We start from the raw sequence: 16,642 nt of genomic DNA, 5'->3' as shown, positions 1-16,642 counted from the left end.
GAGAAGGCGATGGCAGCCCACTCCAGCATTCTTGCCTGGAAAATCCCATGGACGGAGGAGCCTGGAAGGCTGCAGTCCATGGGGTCGCTAAGGGTCGGACAAGACTGAGCTACTTCACTTTCACTTTTCACTTTCATGCATTGGAGAAGAAAATGGCAACCCACTCCAGTGTTCTTGCCTGGAGAATCCCAGGGACGGGGGAGCCTTGTGGGCTGCCGTCTATGGGGTCGCACAGAGTCGGACACGACTGAAGTGACTTAGCAGCAGCAGCAGCAGCAGCTCCTTTTACCTTGCTAATACCATCTTTAGCAGACAATTCATGGTCCAAGATATTGCCTGCATTTCAAGCAAACATCATATATCCACATTCCTGTCAGCAGAAAAGGACAGAAAAAAAGACATGTTCTCTCTTGCCACATGGCCTCACCTAGTTACAAGCTTATGGGGAATGTGCTACTCATTGCAGATGGCCATGCATCCAGGTAAAAATTCAATGTTCTCTTGTTAAGGACAGTAGGAGGTACCAGGGTGAGCAATCAGTATGTCTAACTGCCACCCTAGGCTCTACCGTTTTTCTTCTTTTTGACCTCTTTACATGCTTCTCTCTCCAGCAGAGGCCTGAGACTTTAAAGAGGGTGAAGAGGAGAGAAATACAGCATTTGATTATAGAGGTAAAATTCTTTGTCCTTTTACTTCTATATTCTTTCAACAACCATCCCTCAAAAGTGGATGTGAGGTACAGGCAAAGAGGAGGGCAGGATGAAGAGAGTTGTTTCTAAGGGTCACTGTGAAAGCTAAGTACTTATAAAGGGCTTTGAGATCTTGGCCTTCTGTGCTGAGTTCAAAGTCTCATCATTAGATAAGGACATAAGTCATCTTATGGGCTTTTCTTAATTGACAGCCAGGGAAAGATACTTACTCAAAAGGAACAAGTATGGAGAAACTGGACAATCACCTGGTAGATAATCAAAATTACTCTTATCAACAAGGGGGGATGCCTATGTGCCTGCCTACAGATATGATATCCCAGGGATGCAACTGAGGACGTGTACGCAAATGCAATCATAAGGAGACATCAGGCAAACCCAAAGTGAGGCGTGAGGAATATTCAACAAAAGATGGTGAGATAAACAAAAGATGGTCATAAAAGACAAAGAGAGGCTGAGGAACTGTTCTACATTAAAAGGAGACTAAAGAGATGTGACCCAAAAAAAGTACAGGAAAGGGGGAAAAAAATACAAGGACAAATATGAAACATGGTTGGTAGATTAAATTATTGAATCAAGGTTGATAACTAAAACCAGTGTAAGAGAATATATTTATTCCTAGGAAATACACTTAAGTATTTATGGTAAAGGGCATGATATAAACAATTTACTCTCCAATGGTTCCAAATAAGAGAGAGAGAGCACAATTTACTCTCCAATGGTTCCAAATAAGAGAGAGAGAGCAGAGGGCAAATAATAAAGTGAATGAGGTAAAACGCTAACAGCTAACAAAAGGTGATGGGTGATACTGGTCAAAGGATAGATTAATGTTGCTTTTGTAGTTCAACTTTTCTGTAAGTGTGAAATCTACCACCCTGACCCTTAAGGATTTCCCAAATGGATCAGTGGTAAAGAATCTGCAGGAGACAAGGAATAGATCCCTGGGTCTGGAGGACTCACTGGAGGAAGAAATGGCAACCCACTCCGCCGTTCTTGCCTGGAGAATCTCACGGACAGAGGAGCCTGGTGGGTTACAGTCTGTGGGGTTGCAAAGAGTGGGACACGACTGAGTAACTGAGCACACACCCTGACCCTTAAAGAGCAACAACAATAAACAATATACAGTTTATTTTATTCCTGCACTTGTCTGATGAACTATTCTAGATGCTGTATTTGATCCCGTGCCAGAAAGACTAACCTTTATGTTTTTCATTAGGAAAGAAAGAAACGTCTTCATTTAGTTAATGTTTATTAAGGTTTTCATGTAAACAATATACCAGGCAAGTCTTTGGGACACTTCTGTCATGGAAATCTAAGGTCAGCCAGGCTTTTTCCTTCTGTTCACCTAATGAAAGAAACCATCTGACTGAAGTTATGTAAATGGAACACACACTTAATCACCACTGGACTTTTTCCATACAGGATGACCAAGTTAGCCTGCAGCTCTATGCAAGGATCCCATTTCTCATGCAGCCTGAAATTCAGGGGCCTGGCATGCGGACACACCATTAAAGACAGACAGCAGACCATGACGACACCTTGGACTTTAACTGCCCTCCTCATAGCTTTGGATCTGCCCATAGAGAAGGAAGCAAGTATGTTATCCCACACTGACCCTAAATCTTCAGTTGATATCTAGTAGATTCTGGTCTGCACTTATACAGATGCTCCCATCACAGCTGACTCATATTTTAGAATTAAAACCAGATGTCTAAAGGCATAAAGCAACAGCACCAAGTTTAAGCCTTTTACAAAGGAAACATCTGATTATCATTCATTATAATAATAGTTTGCCCTAGGAGTTAATAAAATTCAAAAAAAAACCCTTCTTTAGAATTATTTATTCCCACTTTTGTTCACTGTTAAAACTTCTAAGTTATCATATTATTTTCCTGAAACTTTGTAGAACACTTATTTCAAAGACTCTATAGAAATGTTTCTAGAGTAGATATTCAACCCTAAAAACATACTGTGGAAAAATCTTCCTTTTAGGAAAACCTGGGTTGTTCCTAGTATCTGAGACTGTTTTTAAAAACCTAAATAGATACCTGTGGGCTTCCTGTGTACCCACAGGCTCTTTACCCTGCACCTGACAGAGCCATCCAAACCACAAACTTGCTAAGCCACATATAAGCTCAACTGGCATGGTTTTCCCTAATAAATCCTTAAGTCTACAGAAGATTTTAAAAACAAATGTAAGCTATAAAAGACACACAAACTATCAATTTCTGAGACTTAAGTCCTCCTTAAAAAGATGTGACAATAAAAAACCTAAAAAGCAACAAGTAGTCCTGGCAAAGGCTCAGACTAAGAAGCTGAGGCTGAGCTCAGAGATCATCTCACTGTAAGAATCTAATCTCTTTCTAATCTCGTTTACCTAGATATGGTGGTTTATTTGCCTACATTAGCTTTTTTTCAAAATATTCACAAGTTTCTAGGAAAAAAGCAATCAACCCATCGTCATTTAAATTTCTAGCTACAAATCTTTTAAAAAATTATAAACACATGCATATATACAGCTATATTCTTGAGTATAATAGATCCTAAGACAGAGCTTGCCAAACCCACTGAATAATCAAAATTTCTTAGGGAGCTTTCTCAAAACACAAATTTCCAAAGCCCAAACCAGATATGTAGAATCAAACTTTATTGAATTTGTTACAATATTTCTTGTCTTATGTTTTGATTTTTTGGCCGCAAGGCATGTGGATCTTAGCTCCCTGACCAGGGATTCAACCTGCGCCCCTGCACTGGAAGGGAAAGTCCACTGGGCCACCAGGGAAGTCCCCAAATCCGGACTCTTTACTTTGGGAAAGGTCTTCCATAATTCTGATCACCAGCCAGTTTGTAAACTGTTGGTTTAGGGCACCCTCTGCCATAGCATCACGTTTAACAATAACCTCAGAGGGCAAAGGTGGATTGTTTTGTTTTTTCAATAGAGAATGATTCAAAATCCAACAGATACAAAAAAGCGGCAAACGTTTCTCATTCATCCCTGCCCCCTAGCCATTCTTTTACTTTTTACAGTCAACCAGTATTTCCAGTTGCTGAACTGTCCTTTCAGGGATCCTTTAAACACACACAGGCACATACAGGTATTTCCTTCACAAAAGGACAGCAGCAAACAAGACATTGTTATGTGAACAAACCAAGATTCGGGACAACGTGTATCTTGGAAATCTTTCCCCGTCAGTTCAGAACTTCCTTATGCTGTTTCAACATGCATGGTATGTGCCACGATGTGGATGTAATGTCATTGATCAGTCCCCTCTCATCAGACACCTATGTGATTTCCAGTTTTTTGCTATAATCTTGTACACATGTCATTTCATACACATCTATCTATAGGCTATAACTGCTCCCTGGACTTGTAAATGCTAAGTCAAAGGACATAAGCACTGTAATTCTTAGTGAAACTGCCAAACTGCCCTCCCCAGAGGTTATAACAATGTTTACTCCCACCTGTAATATGAAACAAGAGTTTAGATTTTACACTAAGCTGAACAGTGGCAATGGCTTACTTTCTAGATGGCTCCCTGAAAATATCCTCCTTTTATAGCCTGGTGACATAACAAATGACGTTCTCAAGATACCTTTCTTCACCATGAAAATCTGCCTAATTTTTCTATTACTAATAGAGAATTTTCTATATGAAGCCCAAGAAAGAGAGGAGCTGAGTGAAAGGAGAAGCTGAGGTTAAGGCAATTCTTGCCAAGCTGACATGCACTCTCTGTGAAACCTTTTTCCCTACTTTAGCATAAAAGAAGTTTATGCTTCTTTTAAATTAAAATTGTCCACTTACTACACAAAGTATTATTAATGTGAAAAATTAACCAGGTGCTCTTTATTATTTTAATCGACAAAAGCTCTACAAGTGTTGGATTTACCAGTTTTTGCACAAGCAAACTTTACCCACTCTACAGCTAAGGGAAAACAACGTCAGGCAGAGGGTATCCTGAAGGGGGAATGAGCTAGAGAAAGACAACAGGAATCTCTGTTATAATACAAAAAGAATACAGAAGGGAGGAAAAAAGGGAACACATTTTTAACTAAAAGAGTTGACAATTTTATTTTCACATTTCACAATACAAATGAAAATTGTTTTTTCTGTTCCACTACTTCCCTCCAAAACTACTCTCTCTGATAGGAAGGGGGAACAAGTTTTCCTTGTCATGCTGTTAGAAAACACCCCAAGTCACAGCACCATGATCTCCTGGTGAAGTACAAGTAATACAAAACTGATATAAAGAGGCTCCCCAATCTCCTTATCTGTCTGGTCGGGTCATTCCTGGCCGGGTGGGGACCATCATGGGACGGGCAGGAGGTCTCATCATTGGGGGCCCAGGCATCATTGGCATGTGGCCTCCCATAGGCGGCCTCATTCCAGGAGCTGCAGGCAAAACAAAAAAGAAAAAAAGAGAGTCAAAAATACTACTTAGGAGAGCTTGATGGGACTTCATTTAAAGACAAAAAAGTAGCCCCCCCCTGCAAAATGCTGGAAAAAAGACATACTTGACAGAAGAAATGCAACAAATCCATCACATCTGTAAATTACTTAGACATTCTCAAACAAAAAACAAAAAGGTCAACACAAGAACCATATGGGAATCATGATCTAATGATAGTAAGGGGGAAACTATTAATAGGTTGTTTTCCAGAAATCACCAGGGACCAGTTCCCTAAATTGACCTTTTTTCTCACTCAGGGAAATTCACAGCTAAGTCACATGTTACTCAGTCAGCTCTTTTAATCACTTCTATGCACCATATAACCAGGAGCTAGTTCATGAATGTACACAGGCACAGAGGACAATCTTACCACTAAGCGTTTGTTCGGAGTTGTAGGAAAGGTGAGCAGGAGGCCCATGCTGAGAACCTGTTAGTAACCATACTTAGCTCAAGTCAAGAAAAATAATAGGCAATAACGTGATTTATAACAATTAGCACACACATACAATCTGATTTTTCTAATGCATTTCAAAAACTACAAATGAATTATTTTTTAAGTGTCCCATCAATATAATACCAGCCAAATAAATGAGCCAGGGAAGGGAGGGCAAGCAGACAGGTGAGGGTCAGGGAGGAATACAGGCAGCTTCATGGGACTGGTAATGTTCCACTTTCTCAGCTGGGTGTTGGGTTCACGATATTAATTATATTATTATGCCTCATAATTTTCATCTTATGTAGCTTCTTTTTAAATATCAGACTTTACCTAATTATTTAATTTCAACTAAATCATTTTGATTATAATGGTTCAAAAGAAAACTATAATTAAAGTTGAATATAGCCTTATCACAAAAAGCAAAACACAAATATATGCAAAAACACAAAATCCAACAGGTACAAAATTTAAGATAAATTTCAGCAGAAACAGAAAATCTTAAAATTCTAAATATCTTATTAAAACTCCCTCCATAACATAACCTGTATTCAGCGTTTTCTTACAGGAAACTGATCCACAAAGACTAAAAATGAGGCCCCTGAAAACTTGTTTTCTTCGGTCTCCACAGTGCATTAACCCTTAATCAGTTGTCAGCACTGGCAACTAGTATGTCTCGTAACTAACAAGTATTCCTTTTATTATGGAAATGTTTAAGCATACACAAGCAGAATAAAAAGAATATAATGAACATCCATGTACCCATCAACCAGCTTCAACAATTATCCACCCGTGGTGAACTTTGTTTTATCTTATCCCCACCCATTCTTACCCCTGCCAACTCCCCAACTACTCAATTATTTTAAATGAAATCCCATAACTTTATTATTTTATCCTGGCTAAAAATAACAACAAAATACTCAGGCAAACTGGCAACACCAAGCCTGTATTCTCAAATGTCAAGCACACACTGACACTGAGTTCTAGAAGCTTTCTTTATGTGAGTCAAAGCACTTCCCAATTCACATCCCTAACCCCTTTAGGAATCTGAATTTGTGACCCCAATTTAAGAATGTAAAAGACATCTGAATCACTTAGAATGTGTTCTGGATTTACAAGCCAGTAGGGCAGGAATTTTATCTAAACTTTCCCCCCCTAAATGACACCTACATCAAGCATACTGATCGCTTCTGACCAGGAAGCTACTATATTGTCTTATCAGTTGGAGTGTAGGCTTCTTATGTCAGTTGTATGTACTCTAAATATTTATTCTACAAACCAATGAAATATGAACTCAAAACTGTTTCTGTAAAAACTACGCTGATTACTAAGAAAGACTCAGGCAAATCATCCTCCCAATGTACTCACAAATTTGGTAGGCGAGAAGATCATAAAACATAGGAACTAATCTGCCTCACAAGGTCTCTAACCACTTCAAAGAAAAAGGAAACTGAAGCTGGTAAAGGATGCATTATGAGTGTGGCTTACTGGTTTATGCAAGAAACATATGGTGTTCCAGTCAGTAGATTCATTCTCAAAGCAAAGGCCCTGACTGCGTAGCAGAAAACTACAAACCAATGTACATTTATGTTTATGTTAAAATCAAATGTTTGAGGTACAAGTTTTTTTTTCCCCTTCTGAATAAAAAACTACCAGGCCTAAGACCTTTTTCATAAATACTAATTAACCCAGTTAACCTGAAAGATTAAATTAGCAATAGGGGGGTAGTTCTGCTCCAAACCAAAACTGAGGAAAGCAGCAGCCTCAGTATGCATCCACCCTTCTCCTCATCATAAACAGCCAAAAGCCAGGAAGGGCAAGGGAACAGGAGGTCAGAGGAGAAGAAAAACAGAGGTAGGCTTATCTTCCTTTCAGTTGCACAAGGTCTTTGGATACCATCCAATTACACTGATAAACCAAGTACTTTTTTTTTTACTATTATAGATTCACCAAATGTAATTTGTTGCAGTACATTTAGACAGCTAATTAAGAATTCTATTTAAATCGAAAGCTAGAACACAATGGAGCATCCAAGAAGGAAAGAGACCCAAACTTACCAGGTCCCACTGGCATCATCCCAGGAGGAGGGGGACCCATCATCGGCATCATGGGAGGGCCCCCCATGTGAGGTGCAGGCATCATCCCAGGGCGAGGAGGACCCGCTGAAATAAAAAATGGGCCTCAGATTGAGATATTCTTGTATATTAACAACTGCTTTTTAATGAAACAGGGCTTCATGACTGGCCCAAATTCTGCAATAATTCTGTAACTTTTTATGATTTGTTTTATAATAGTAGATCAACAAAAATCAGCTGGCTACAAAACTTTAATTACTTTATGACTAAACACAAGCCTGCCCAGACAGAAGTGTAAAGTGAAGATAAGTTCCCCAAGTTAAATTCCAAGTTTTAAATTTTAAACTCTACCCTCTGTTAAAAAAAAAAAAAAAAAAAGGATGATCTTAAGCTACAGTATCTAATATCAATTTTAGGTCAAAACCTAGGTTTAAGAGAGTCTTTGGAAATATGATAATGTATATATAGAGATATTCAGCAACAATCTGAAACAACTTACATATCCAACAATAAGAAAACGGTGAGGTTAATTATGTACATTCATACCACTGCCTATTCTACTATTAAAAATAATGGAGTTGCTTGCCAGCCAGTCGGGACAGACTAGGGAAGAGAGATGACCTTAAGCTGCTGTGAGCCTGATGAGATCCCAGGATGGCAAGATTCCAAGAAGGGACTGGTGGGTCACTAGTGGTCTAGCCTACTTCTCTCTGTTTATATCCATGATTACTTACAGGACTGATTTTAGGTCTCTGAGTTCAATTTCAGTCTGAACCCTTACAGGAAGGACAAAGAACTTAGGCCTAGTTATTCTATCTCCACCTGTCTGTTCTGCAGAAACAATAAATCTTCCCAAACAGAAGAGTCCTTTGACCCACTCCTAACTATGCAATTTTTGTCTTTCTCAAGGTATATATATCAGTGTTAGATGGGTTACAAATTTGGGAGAGAGACTGAGGAGTTTATCAGCTGTTTCAGTCCTCCAGTGTTGCATTCATAGCAGTAAACAATTTAATCAATTTAATACCTTAGCAATACCTCTTTATACATCAGCTCATTATCACAGGTACATTCGGAGCTATCCATTGTATCTGTCTCAGACCCACTTGAGACATAGTGCAATAAGAATGTAACTCTAAAGATATTTCACAAATTATACCAGTAAAGCTGTCATCTATTGCTGTCTATATATTCACCGATGCAACGGACATGAACTTGGGCAAACTCCGGGAGATGGTGAGGGACAGGGAAGCCTGGCTTGCTGCAGTCCACGGGGTCACAAAGGATCGGACATGACTGGGTGACTGAACAACAACATTCATCTAACAAGCATTTGAAAGCCTACTGTGAAAGCCTACTGTGAGATAATCTAACAAAATCAAGGATAATCCTCCCAGTTACACCTATTAAGGTAAAACCTTTATAAACTTACGGAGACTGGGGGGAGGCGGGATCATTGCCCCTGCAGGAGGAGGAGCAGAGAATGGAGTAGGAGGTATCTTTCCTTGTTGAAATGCAGCAGCTTTGGAGAGAGTAAGCAAAAACAACAGTGAATAATTCAACAACCCATTTAATTACTAAAATAACCACTTTCTTTTCAATCTTTAATGGTCTCATTATTTCACTCTAAAAATCTTTCATCTAGTATTACAACACCATGGTCAAAATCAACTTTAAGTACTCACCAGCTAAAACTGCAATTAACTGGTTTACTGATCTGGGTTTTTTAACCAAGTTTTATTTCACAGCATTCCTATGGCTAAATAACTATGAGAGACTAGTTAACTATGAGTGACCTCCCACCTATAAATGTTTTACCGAAGAGCAGCAGTCATCTTTAATCTGCAGATGTAGTTTATACTCAATTTAAGCTGCTCAGTTTTATTTGAAAAATGTGTGACAAGTGCCCAGAGGCCAGGCTTTGTAAAATTTCAGTCCCTCCTATATATGCTTTCCTGCATCAAAACAATACACCATTTTGGTTTACCAGTTTTGAAATTAATGCACTGAGCTAAGAGATGTTAAAGAAACAAAGATTTCAAATTCAAAGCCAAGAGCCTCCTCTGAAGGAGATTATGATTTTTAAAAAATGTTGAATACAATTACAGTTTAATAACACGTGCAAATGAAAACAAAAGAAACTGAAGACTGTTTATATTTGTCTTGGGAAAAGAGTCATAAATAAACACTAAAATACACATGCATAAAGTCAATTCCTGAATATGCCTTTCTCAAGTCAGTGCAGTCTGCAGCCCAGACACTCCCCCATTCCACTCTACCCTCACTAGTGCAAAGCAGGTCAAATCACTCAAGATCACTGATAATTCATGAACATCAGATGCAAAAAATGACCCAGAGTAGAGATTTATGAATAGCTATTCACAAGCCCCCTAAGAGCCTGTTCTCCCTAAGGGTTCATATCCCCCAATAAAGGCTTTTCCAATCAGGACACCTCCCACATCCTGCGCAGGGCAGCTTGCGAAGACTCAAGAGGGAGTGGCAATGCCACTGGCTCAGTAGCAGACTCAACACAACCATGAACATCATCAGGTCCATCCCAAGGGCTCACTTCTTCTCCTCTAAGTTTTTCATCAACAACATTTACTCATCCTTACATTTTTTTCCCAGATGAGATAATTTCTGAGATTTGCCCCTTAACAATCTAGGAGGGGAAAGGAAGTAGATGAAGGTATCCGGTGGCTCTCAACAAGAGGCAATTTTGTCCCTGTATGGACACTAGGCAGTGCATGGAGATATTAGGAGCTACAGGCACCTAGTGGGTATAGGTCAGAGTTGCTGCTCAACAGCCTAGAGCACATGAACAGCCCCCGACAAAGAATTATCAGGCCCCAAATATCAACAGTGCTAAGTTAGAGAACTTTGGTATAAACAAGACAATGCTGCAGCTGAAAGATACATGCGTGGCAGTCACAGGAGGTTCTTTCTTTAAAGTTCTCCTCCTTCTCAGCTTAAAATTTTTCATGACAGTCTTACTTAAAAAAAAAAAACCATGATCAAAGTCCACATTTGCCTGCCAGCAGTGGGTACAATGAACAATTAGAAAAGGCCATGTTTCAGATACATTAGGATGATCAAACATAAAAATACAGTATCTCTGTCTGCCAGTGCTTTGTACCTTACCACCCCAAACAACAAAAATGTTCCTAATTAAATGACTATAGCATGTACCGCCAGAGTCCAAAACATATCCAGACTATTCTGTCATATCAGTTTCTTCCTTTGTGACCAGTTATCTTTGTCAGGACAGGAAGAGTAAGTCTCTCAAACTCTTCAAAGAGATCTACAAACTCACCTCTACCTTTTCCTACTGTAACAGGAAAACCAATCTAAAAATTACGAGTCACAATAAAGGAGGTTATAAATTTCCTACAAAATCTGGTCCACATCAACAGAAACATTAGACAACTCATTCTTCTCTACCCAACTTCCTAGTCTAACCAATATCTGATTGCTCTAACCTCAAAAATTAATGTTTTCCTATGTCCCCAAGAAACCAATGACTTTCCACTTCTTTCATTCAGCACATCAGAATGATCCTATTTATCATTCAGAATGAGCTGCTTCTCTGAAAAACAACAGAGACAGAGGGGCGAGAAAGAATGGGACCATTCTACCCCACCAGAACAGAAGACTGCAACGTACTTGTTTTGTCAATCAGGCTCTGAGCCTGCTCTTCCATCCATTTCTGATAGTAGTCTTTCACATTCTCTTTGTGCTTCCTACCACTGCAGTGTGTCTTTCTCACAGACGGCTGTAAAACAAAAAGGAGTTATCAGTTAACGAAACAAATCATCCAAACCCAGAAATCTTCTGAAGTGTTACCTTTTTGTAGGTAGCCTCACTACCTTTAGCAGCTTTAGCTGGGTGTCAAAGCATCACTAAAAACATTTTCCAGCGATGTACTGTGGTAATTTACCTACTGTACTTATTATCTAAACCAGGGGTCAGAAAACTATGGCCCATGGGCCAGCCACCTGATTTTGTGGAAAAGAAGTACTGAAACACAGCGGTGTTCGTTTGTTCATGGATAGTCTACGTCTTCTCTCCGTAACAGCTGAGTTGAGTAACTGCAGCAAAGACTGTTTGGCCCACAAACCTAAAATAATTACAATCTGGCATGTGAAGAAAGTTTGCAATCCACTGATCTAAAACACAATATCATGTTAGTGTCCTTTCTTAGGTTATTCTATGGAAAAACAATATAGCTTACATACACTTAAATAACAGTTTAAGGAAATATGGTCTTTTAAAGGACCATAGGTCTAGAATATAGACTCTATGTGAATCCCTCGCAGACCTTTAACTCATAACAGTTTTATTGAGATAAAACTGACATAAGATAAACTTCACACACTTAACCTTTTGTCTTAAGTTAACGTTTATTTAACTTTTACTACGTGCCAGATACCATGCTACGTACTTTACAAGTAGTGCCTCAGTCTCCATAAGACCGCATGTGCTCAATACAGCGAAATACTAATCAGAAAGAATGAATTGCAGACAAATACAGACAAATCTCAAAACCCTGCTGAGCAAAAGATATCAAACATACAGAGTATATAAGCCTCCATTCATATAAAGTTTAAAATCAGTAATAATGATCTTTAGTCATAAAAGCCAGATCAGTCAGGGTCAGGGTGCACAGGGACTCACTACAAAAGAGCACCGGAGAACCTTCTGGAGTGACAGAAATGTTCTATGTCTTGATGCATACAGGAAGCTGTAATCATCTGACAAATCATCAAACTGGACACTTAAAATATATGCATTTAACTGAATATATGTAATTCAATAAAATTGATCTTAAAAATCACAAGGTTATCATCTTCTATTTATGCCTAAAGATGTGTCTCAAAACACATGGTAAGTAGCAAACCAAGGCCTGGAATCCAGATTGCATTCACACGCACCTCATGACTGCCTTCCTCCCTCTTACCTCTCTTCACATGACTGCTTCAGCCGTAGCAGATATGACCACTGTCACGGGGGCAGAAGCTGTGTGTATCTCAGAAACTGGTGTACATCTCAAAATATTAATACCATTCCCTGTCTCCCAGTCACTGCTTACACTAATACCACAATGATGCCTTAAGCCTAATAACAAAATCATGCCTAAGAACCAGCAAAAAGTTAGAGCACTGAATCTTCTATACATTTCAAAGTCCACCACAGGGACTGCTCCAGTCACCGTGGAAACTTATTTTCACAAGGTATCTTGTTAGAAAAACAGTATTATAGGGATTCCTGATATGTCTTATCAAGAGATATTTATTATAAAGAGAGACTTTTCCAGTCTCTGAATTCTAGCATTAGCAACCAGAGTGAGTATATGACAAAATACCACTGGAAAAGGGTAGAAAGGCACAGCCTCCCACACAAACTTCAGAAAATTGTGACTAAGGGTTTGACTTAAGAGAGGGGGTTAGGGACACGAAGACAAAACAAAAAAGACAGAGCTCTGTAGGCAAGCTACTACTAATACCAAATGACTGAGAGGTCTCCTCCAATGTGTAATAATATAATATTTACAACTACTATTTCTTTAGGAGGAAGAAATACATATTCCATAAATCTACTAATGCTGAATTATAGCCGACCATATGTTAGAATTCCAAATGAAGTGACAACAGAGAAATCAGTTAACTTCTTGCAGCTACTATTCATGATGACATCATGACTGAATTCTGGTTTAATCAGGTCTCTGATTAAAAAAGTTGAGAGCTGGAATTCTCAAGGTGTGGCTCACAGACACCATTCAAAGTGCAAGATAGACAGTGAGTTTTAAGTTCAGACGAGTGAGTTTTAAGTTAAGACCACTTAACACGGTTTAGATTCCACACTGCAACTATGTGTTGAGTTTTGGTGCAGTAATACAATATTAAAGAATATCCACAAATGTCTCAAAACAATATTAAAGTACTTCTACATCCTACATACATGTGAGGTTGGATTCTTCATATACTTCAACCAAAACAAGATGCGACAGATTTAGATTTAAAATAGAAGACAATTAAGTCAGATGTTACAGAAGAGTCCAAAAAGTTCACGACATTTTTCACACTAAATTTTTTGTTTTGGAAAATAGCTATTTTTCAAAGTGTTATTTCTGTTATCATTACCGTAAATGAATTAATATTTTTAAGTAACTTCAAATACAGAAAATTTTAATGGAGAAAAATCATTTAACCTACCATCCAGTAATTTCTAAGCATGTAAAGGGACTGTGAAACAAAAAAACTTGAGAGCTGCTGGCATAGAAGCTTTGGAGTTAGACTGCTCGGCTCATCTTCCACCTCTACACAACTTAATGGTTTTGTATGCTGGGAAGGATTGGGGGCAGGAGGAGAAGGGGACGACAGAGGATGAGATGGATGGATGGCATCACTGACTCGATGGACGTGAATCTGAGTGAACTCCGGGAGTTGGTAATGGACAGAAAGGCCTGGCGTGCTATGATTCATGGGGTTGAAAAGAGTGGGACACGACTGAGCTGAACTGAACATCCAGTTATTTATCCACGCTACCTCAGTTTCCCTCTCTGTAAAATGGGAGATAATACTAACTTCATAGGATTATCATGAGCATTAAACAAAATGATACTGTAAAGCATCTGGAACACTGACACAATAGTCAATCTAGTTGTTGTTGTTGTTATCTGTTAATTATTTTTTAATCAAAATACTCTCCTCAAAATGTACGATTTCTTTCCAATTTAGTCAGTCAAACACTTGAGAGTCTTGACACAAACAAATATTAGAACCTCAGGACATTTTCCTAGTTTTTACTTGTCACAGACTTTTTTCTTCATCTTTAAACTTGCTAAAGCTATTATTATTTGGGGTCTCCACTGAAAACACTGACTGATGGAAGATTAACTTTGAATTATAAATACAGTTACAGGAAGGGTGGAAAAACAAACACCCCAAGTAGTTCTTCAAGCAGTAGCCTTTAAACCTTAGCAAGATTAAAAGCAGAAATTACAAAATTTTTTAAAAATCTTATTTATTACATACAAGGCTTTGTTTAGGTTTCCTTTTATTTAAAAAAAGAAAAGTAGCAGTTTTATTGAGCTATAATTCACAGGCCATACAATTTACAAATAAATTTAAAGTTACAAAATAATGGCTTTGATATTTCCCTTGAGTTGTACAATTATCTACTTTATACATAGTAGTTTAAAACTCTTAATCTCTTATCCTTATCTTTCCTCTCCCCACTTCTCTCTCCTTACTGGTAACCACTAGCTTTTCTCTATATCAGTGAGTCTGTTTGTTTTGTTATATACATCCGTTTTGCTTTATTTTTTTGGTTCCACGTATAAGTGATAACAGAGAGTATGTTTCTTTGACAACATTATTTCACTAAGAATAATACTCTCTAAGCCCATCCACGTTGTTGCAAATGGCAGGCAAACGGTTTTTTGAAAATGAAAAGAACCACTACTTACAGAATCATGGGTGAGGTATGTGTCGCAGTAATCACAATAAAATCTGGAAAGAGGAGGGGGGTAGAGAAAAAACGAGAAGATGACAACCAGTTAATAGATGCCCATCCGAGCTGCTAGTCACTGAAGCTGAAATATAAAATAAAGTAAAAGACGTATTCACGATATGAAGATATCAAACAAAACGTCCTGACACAAGTCAAGCTTTTTGGCTACCTCTGCGGATTCCACCTCCGCCCTCGAAAAGGAGTAACGAGAAATCCGGGTCGTCCTTCCTTCCCCTGACCCGCTCGCTCCCCCAAAGTCTACCGGAGCCAGAACCCGCTCTGCGTTCTCTCGCAGGGAGACAATTAGTAACCGTGGCCGCGAACACCCAAGTACAGGCCCCCACTCACTTAGGCATGTTGCTCCACAGGCCGTTGGCAACTCCGTTCCGCGCCGCCTGGAAGTGACGCGCTCAGTCAGCGCCGACGCAGCGGAAGTGACGAGTCAAACGCAATTTCAGAAATCCAATCCCAGTCATCCAATCTTCCAGCTGCGTTGCTCAGGCGGTAACCGCGTCGTGGGCGGGGCGAGGGGCGGGGCTGGTCCTGCTCGTCTCCTCACCTAGGTGAGGGCGGGAAGGGGGAGTACCGAGAGTCGCGGCGAGGTTCTGTAGTCGGTCTCGAAGCCGACATTCTCTATCTTCCCGGAAGTATGTTCACCCTGGTATAAATGCTGAGAAGACAGCCGTGAACAAAACAGGCAAAGATCCTTGCCCTCGTGGAGTTGATATTCGAGTTGGGGAATAGTAGGTGGTGGGTTAGATGGGGCCAAGTTGCAATGCAATAAGGGAGGGAGGGAATGAAGCATGAAAGAGCCCAATTTGGAATAAGACAGAGAAAACTTCCTGACAAAATGACAATTGAGAAATGCTAAGTTTCTTAAAACAAGAAACCCAGGGGGAAGCCGGTTTACATACCGTCTCTTTGTGAGCTCATTAACCCCAATTTCGAATCCGGTCGCTGCTTCTTAGCTATGCTGCATATGTATATAAGTATACTTATTATACTTTCTGAACCTCAATTTCCTCATCTGCAAAATATGGATAATAGTTCTTACTTGTGGAGTCAGGATGAATCAGATGTGGAAATGTTTGTACAGAATTCACTACAATGTGCATACTAAGCCCTCCACTAATTAAAATTATCTTTACATAGGAGGAAACTATTAGAAGTCACTTATCCAGTGTTGCAACTCTTTTAGAAATTGTCTAGCAGGTTTTTCTGGTATGCACTGGAAAACCAAAAAAAAAAAAACGTCCCTTGTCCAGGGAATTCCCTGGTGGCCTAGTGGTTAGGATTCTGGGCTTTCATTACCATTGCCCAGGTTCAATTCCTGGTAGAAGAACTGAGCCAAGTATCTGGCAAGGAAAAAAGAAAAAGCTTGTCCATAGGTATAACCTGTTATAATAACAAGGCAAAACTTTCTGCCTGGTGTATCAGACTCCAAAATGACCTGACCCTTCTTTCAGA

At 39.2% G+C, this 16,642-nt stretch overlaps 1 protein-coding gene and 1 non-coding gene across 2 annotated transcripts; one reads left to right on the top strand and one right to left on the bottom strand.

Annotated features, from left to right (window-relative positions):
• Nucleotides 1–4,580: 4,580 nt before the first annotated feature.
• SNRPC (small nuclear ribonucleoprotein polypeptide C) lies at nucleotides 4,581–15,554 on the bottom strand. Its single transcript, XM_068960939.1, has 6 exons — nucleotides 15,524–15,554; nucleotides 15,132–15,174; nucleotides 11,327–11,435; nucleotides 9,096–9,185; nucleotides 7,646–7,750; nucleotides 4,581–5,097 (listed from the first exon to the last, which is right to left on the bottom strand). The coding sequence occupies exons 1-6, from the start codon at nucleotides 15,529–15,531 to the stop codon at nucleotides 4,973–4,975; spliced, it is 480 nt and encodes a 159-aa protein (XP_068817040.1). The 5' UTR covers nucleotides 15,532–15,554; the 3' UTR covers nucleotides 4,581–4,972.
• Nucleotides 15,555–16,353: 799 nt separating this feature from the next.
• Nucleotides 16,354–16,416, top strand: LOC138069824 (U7 small nuclear RNA). The gene has a single exon (XR_011144095.1). It is a non-coding gene; the product is annotated as a U7 small nuclear RNA (small nuclear RNA).
• The last annotated feature ends 226 nt before the right edge of the window (nucleotides 16,417–16,642 follow it).

The sequence above is a fragment of the Capricornis sumatraensis genome, chromosome 22 (assembly GCF_032405125.1).
Source record: "Capricornis sumatraensis isolate serow.1 chromosome 22, serow.2, whole genome shotgun sequence".
In the NCBI taxonomy this organism is placed as follows: Eukaryota; Metazoa; Chordata; class Mammalia; order Artiodactyla; family Bovidae; genus Capricornis; species Capricornis sumatraensis.
This window is presented reverse-complemented; position numbering and strand designations above follow the sequence as displayed.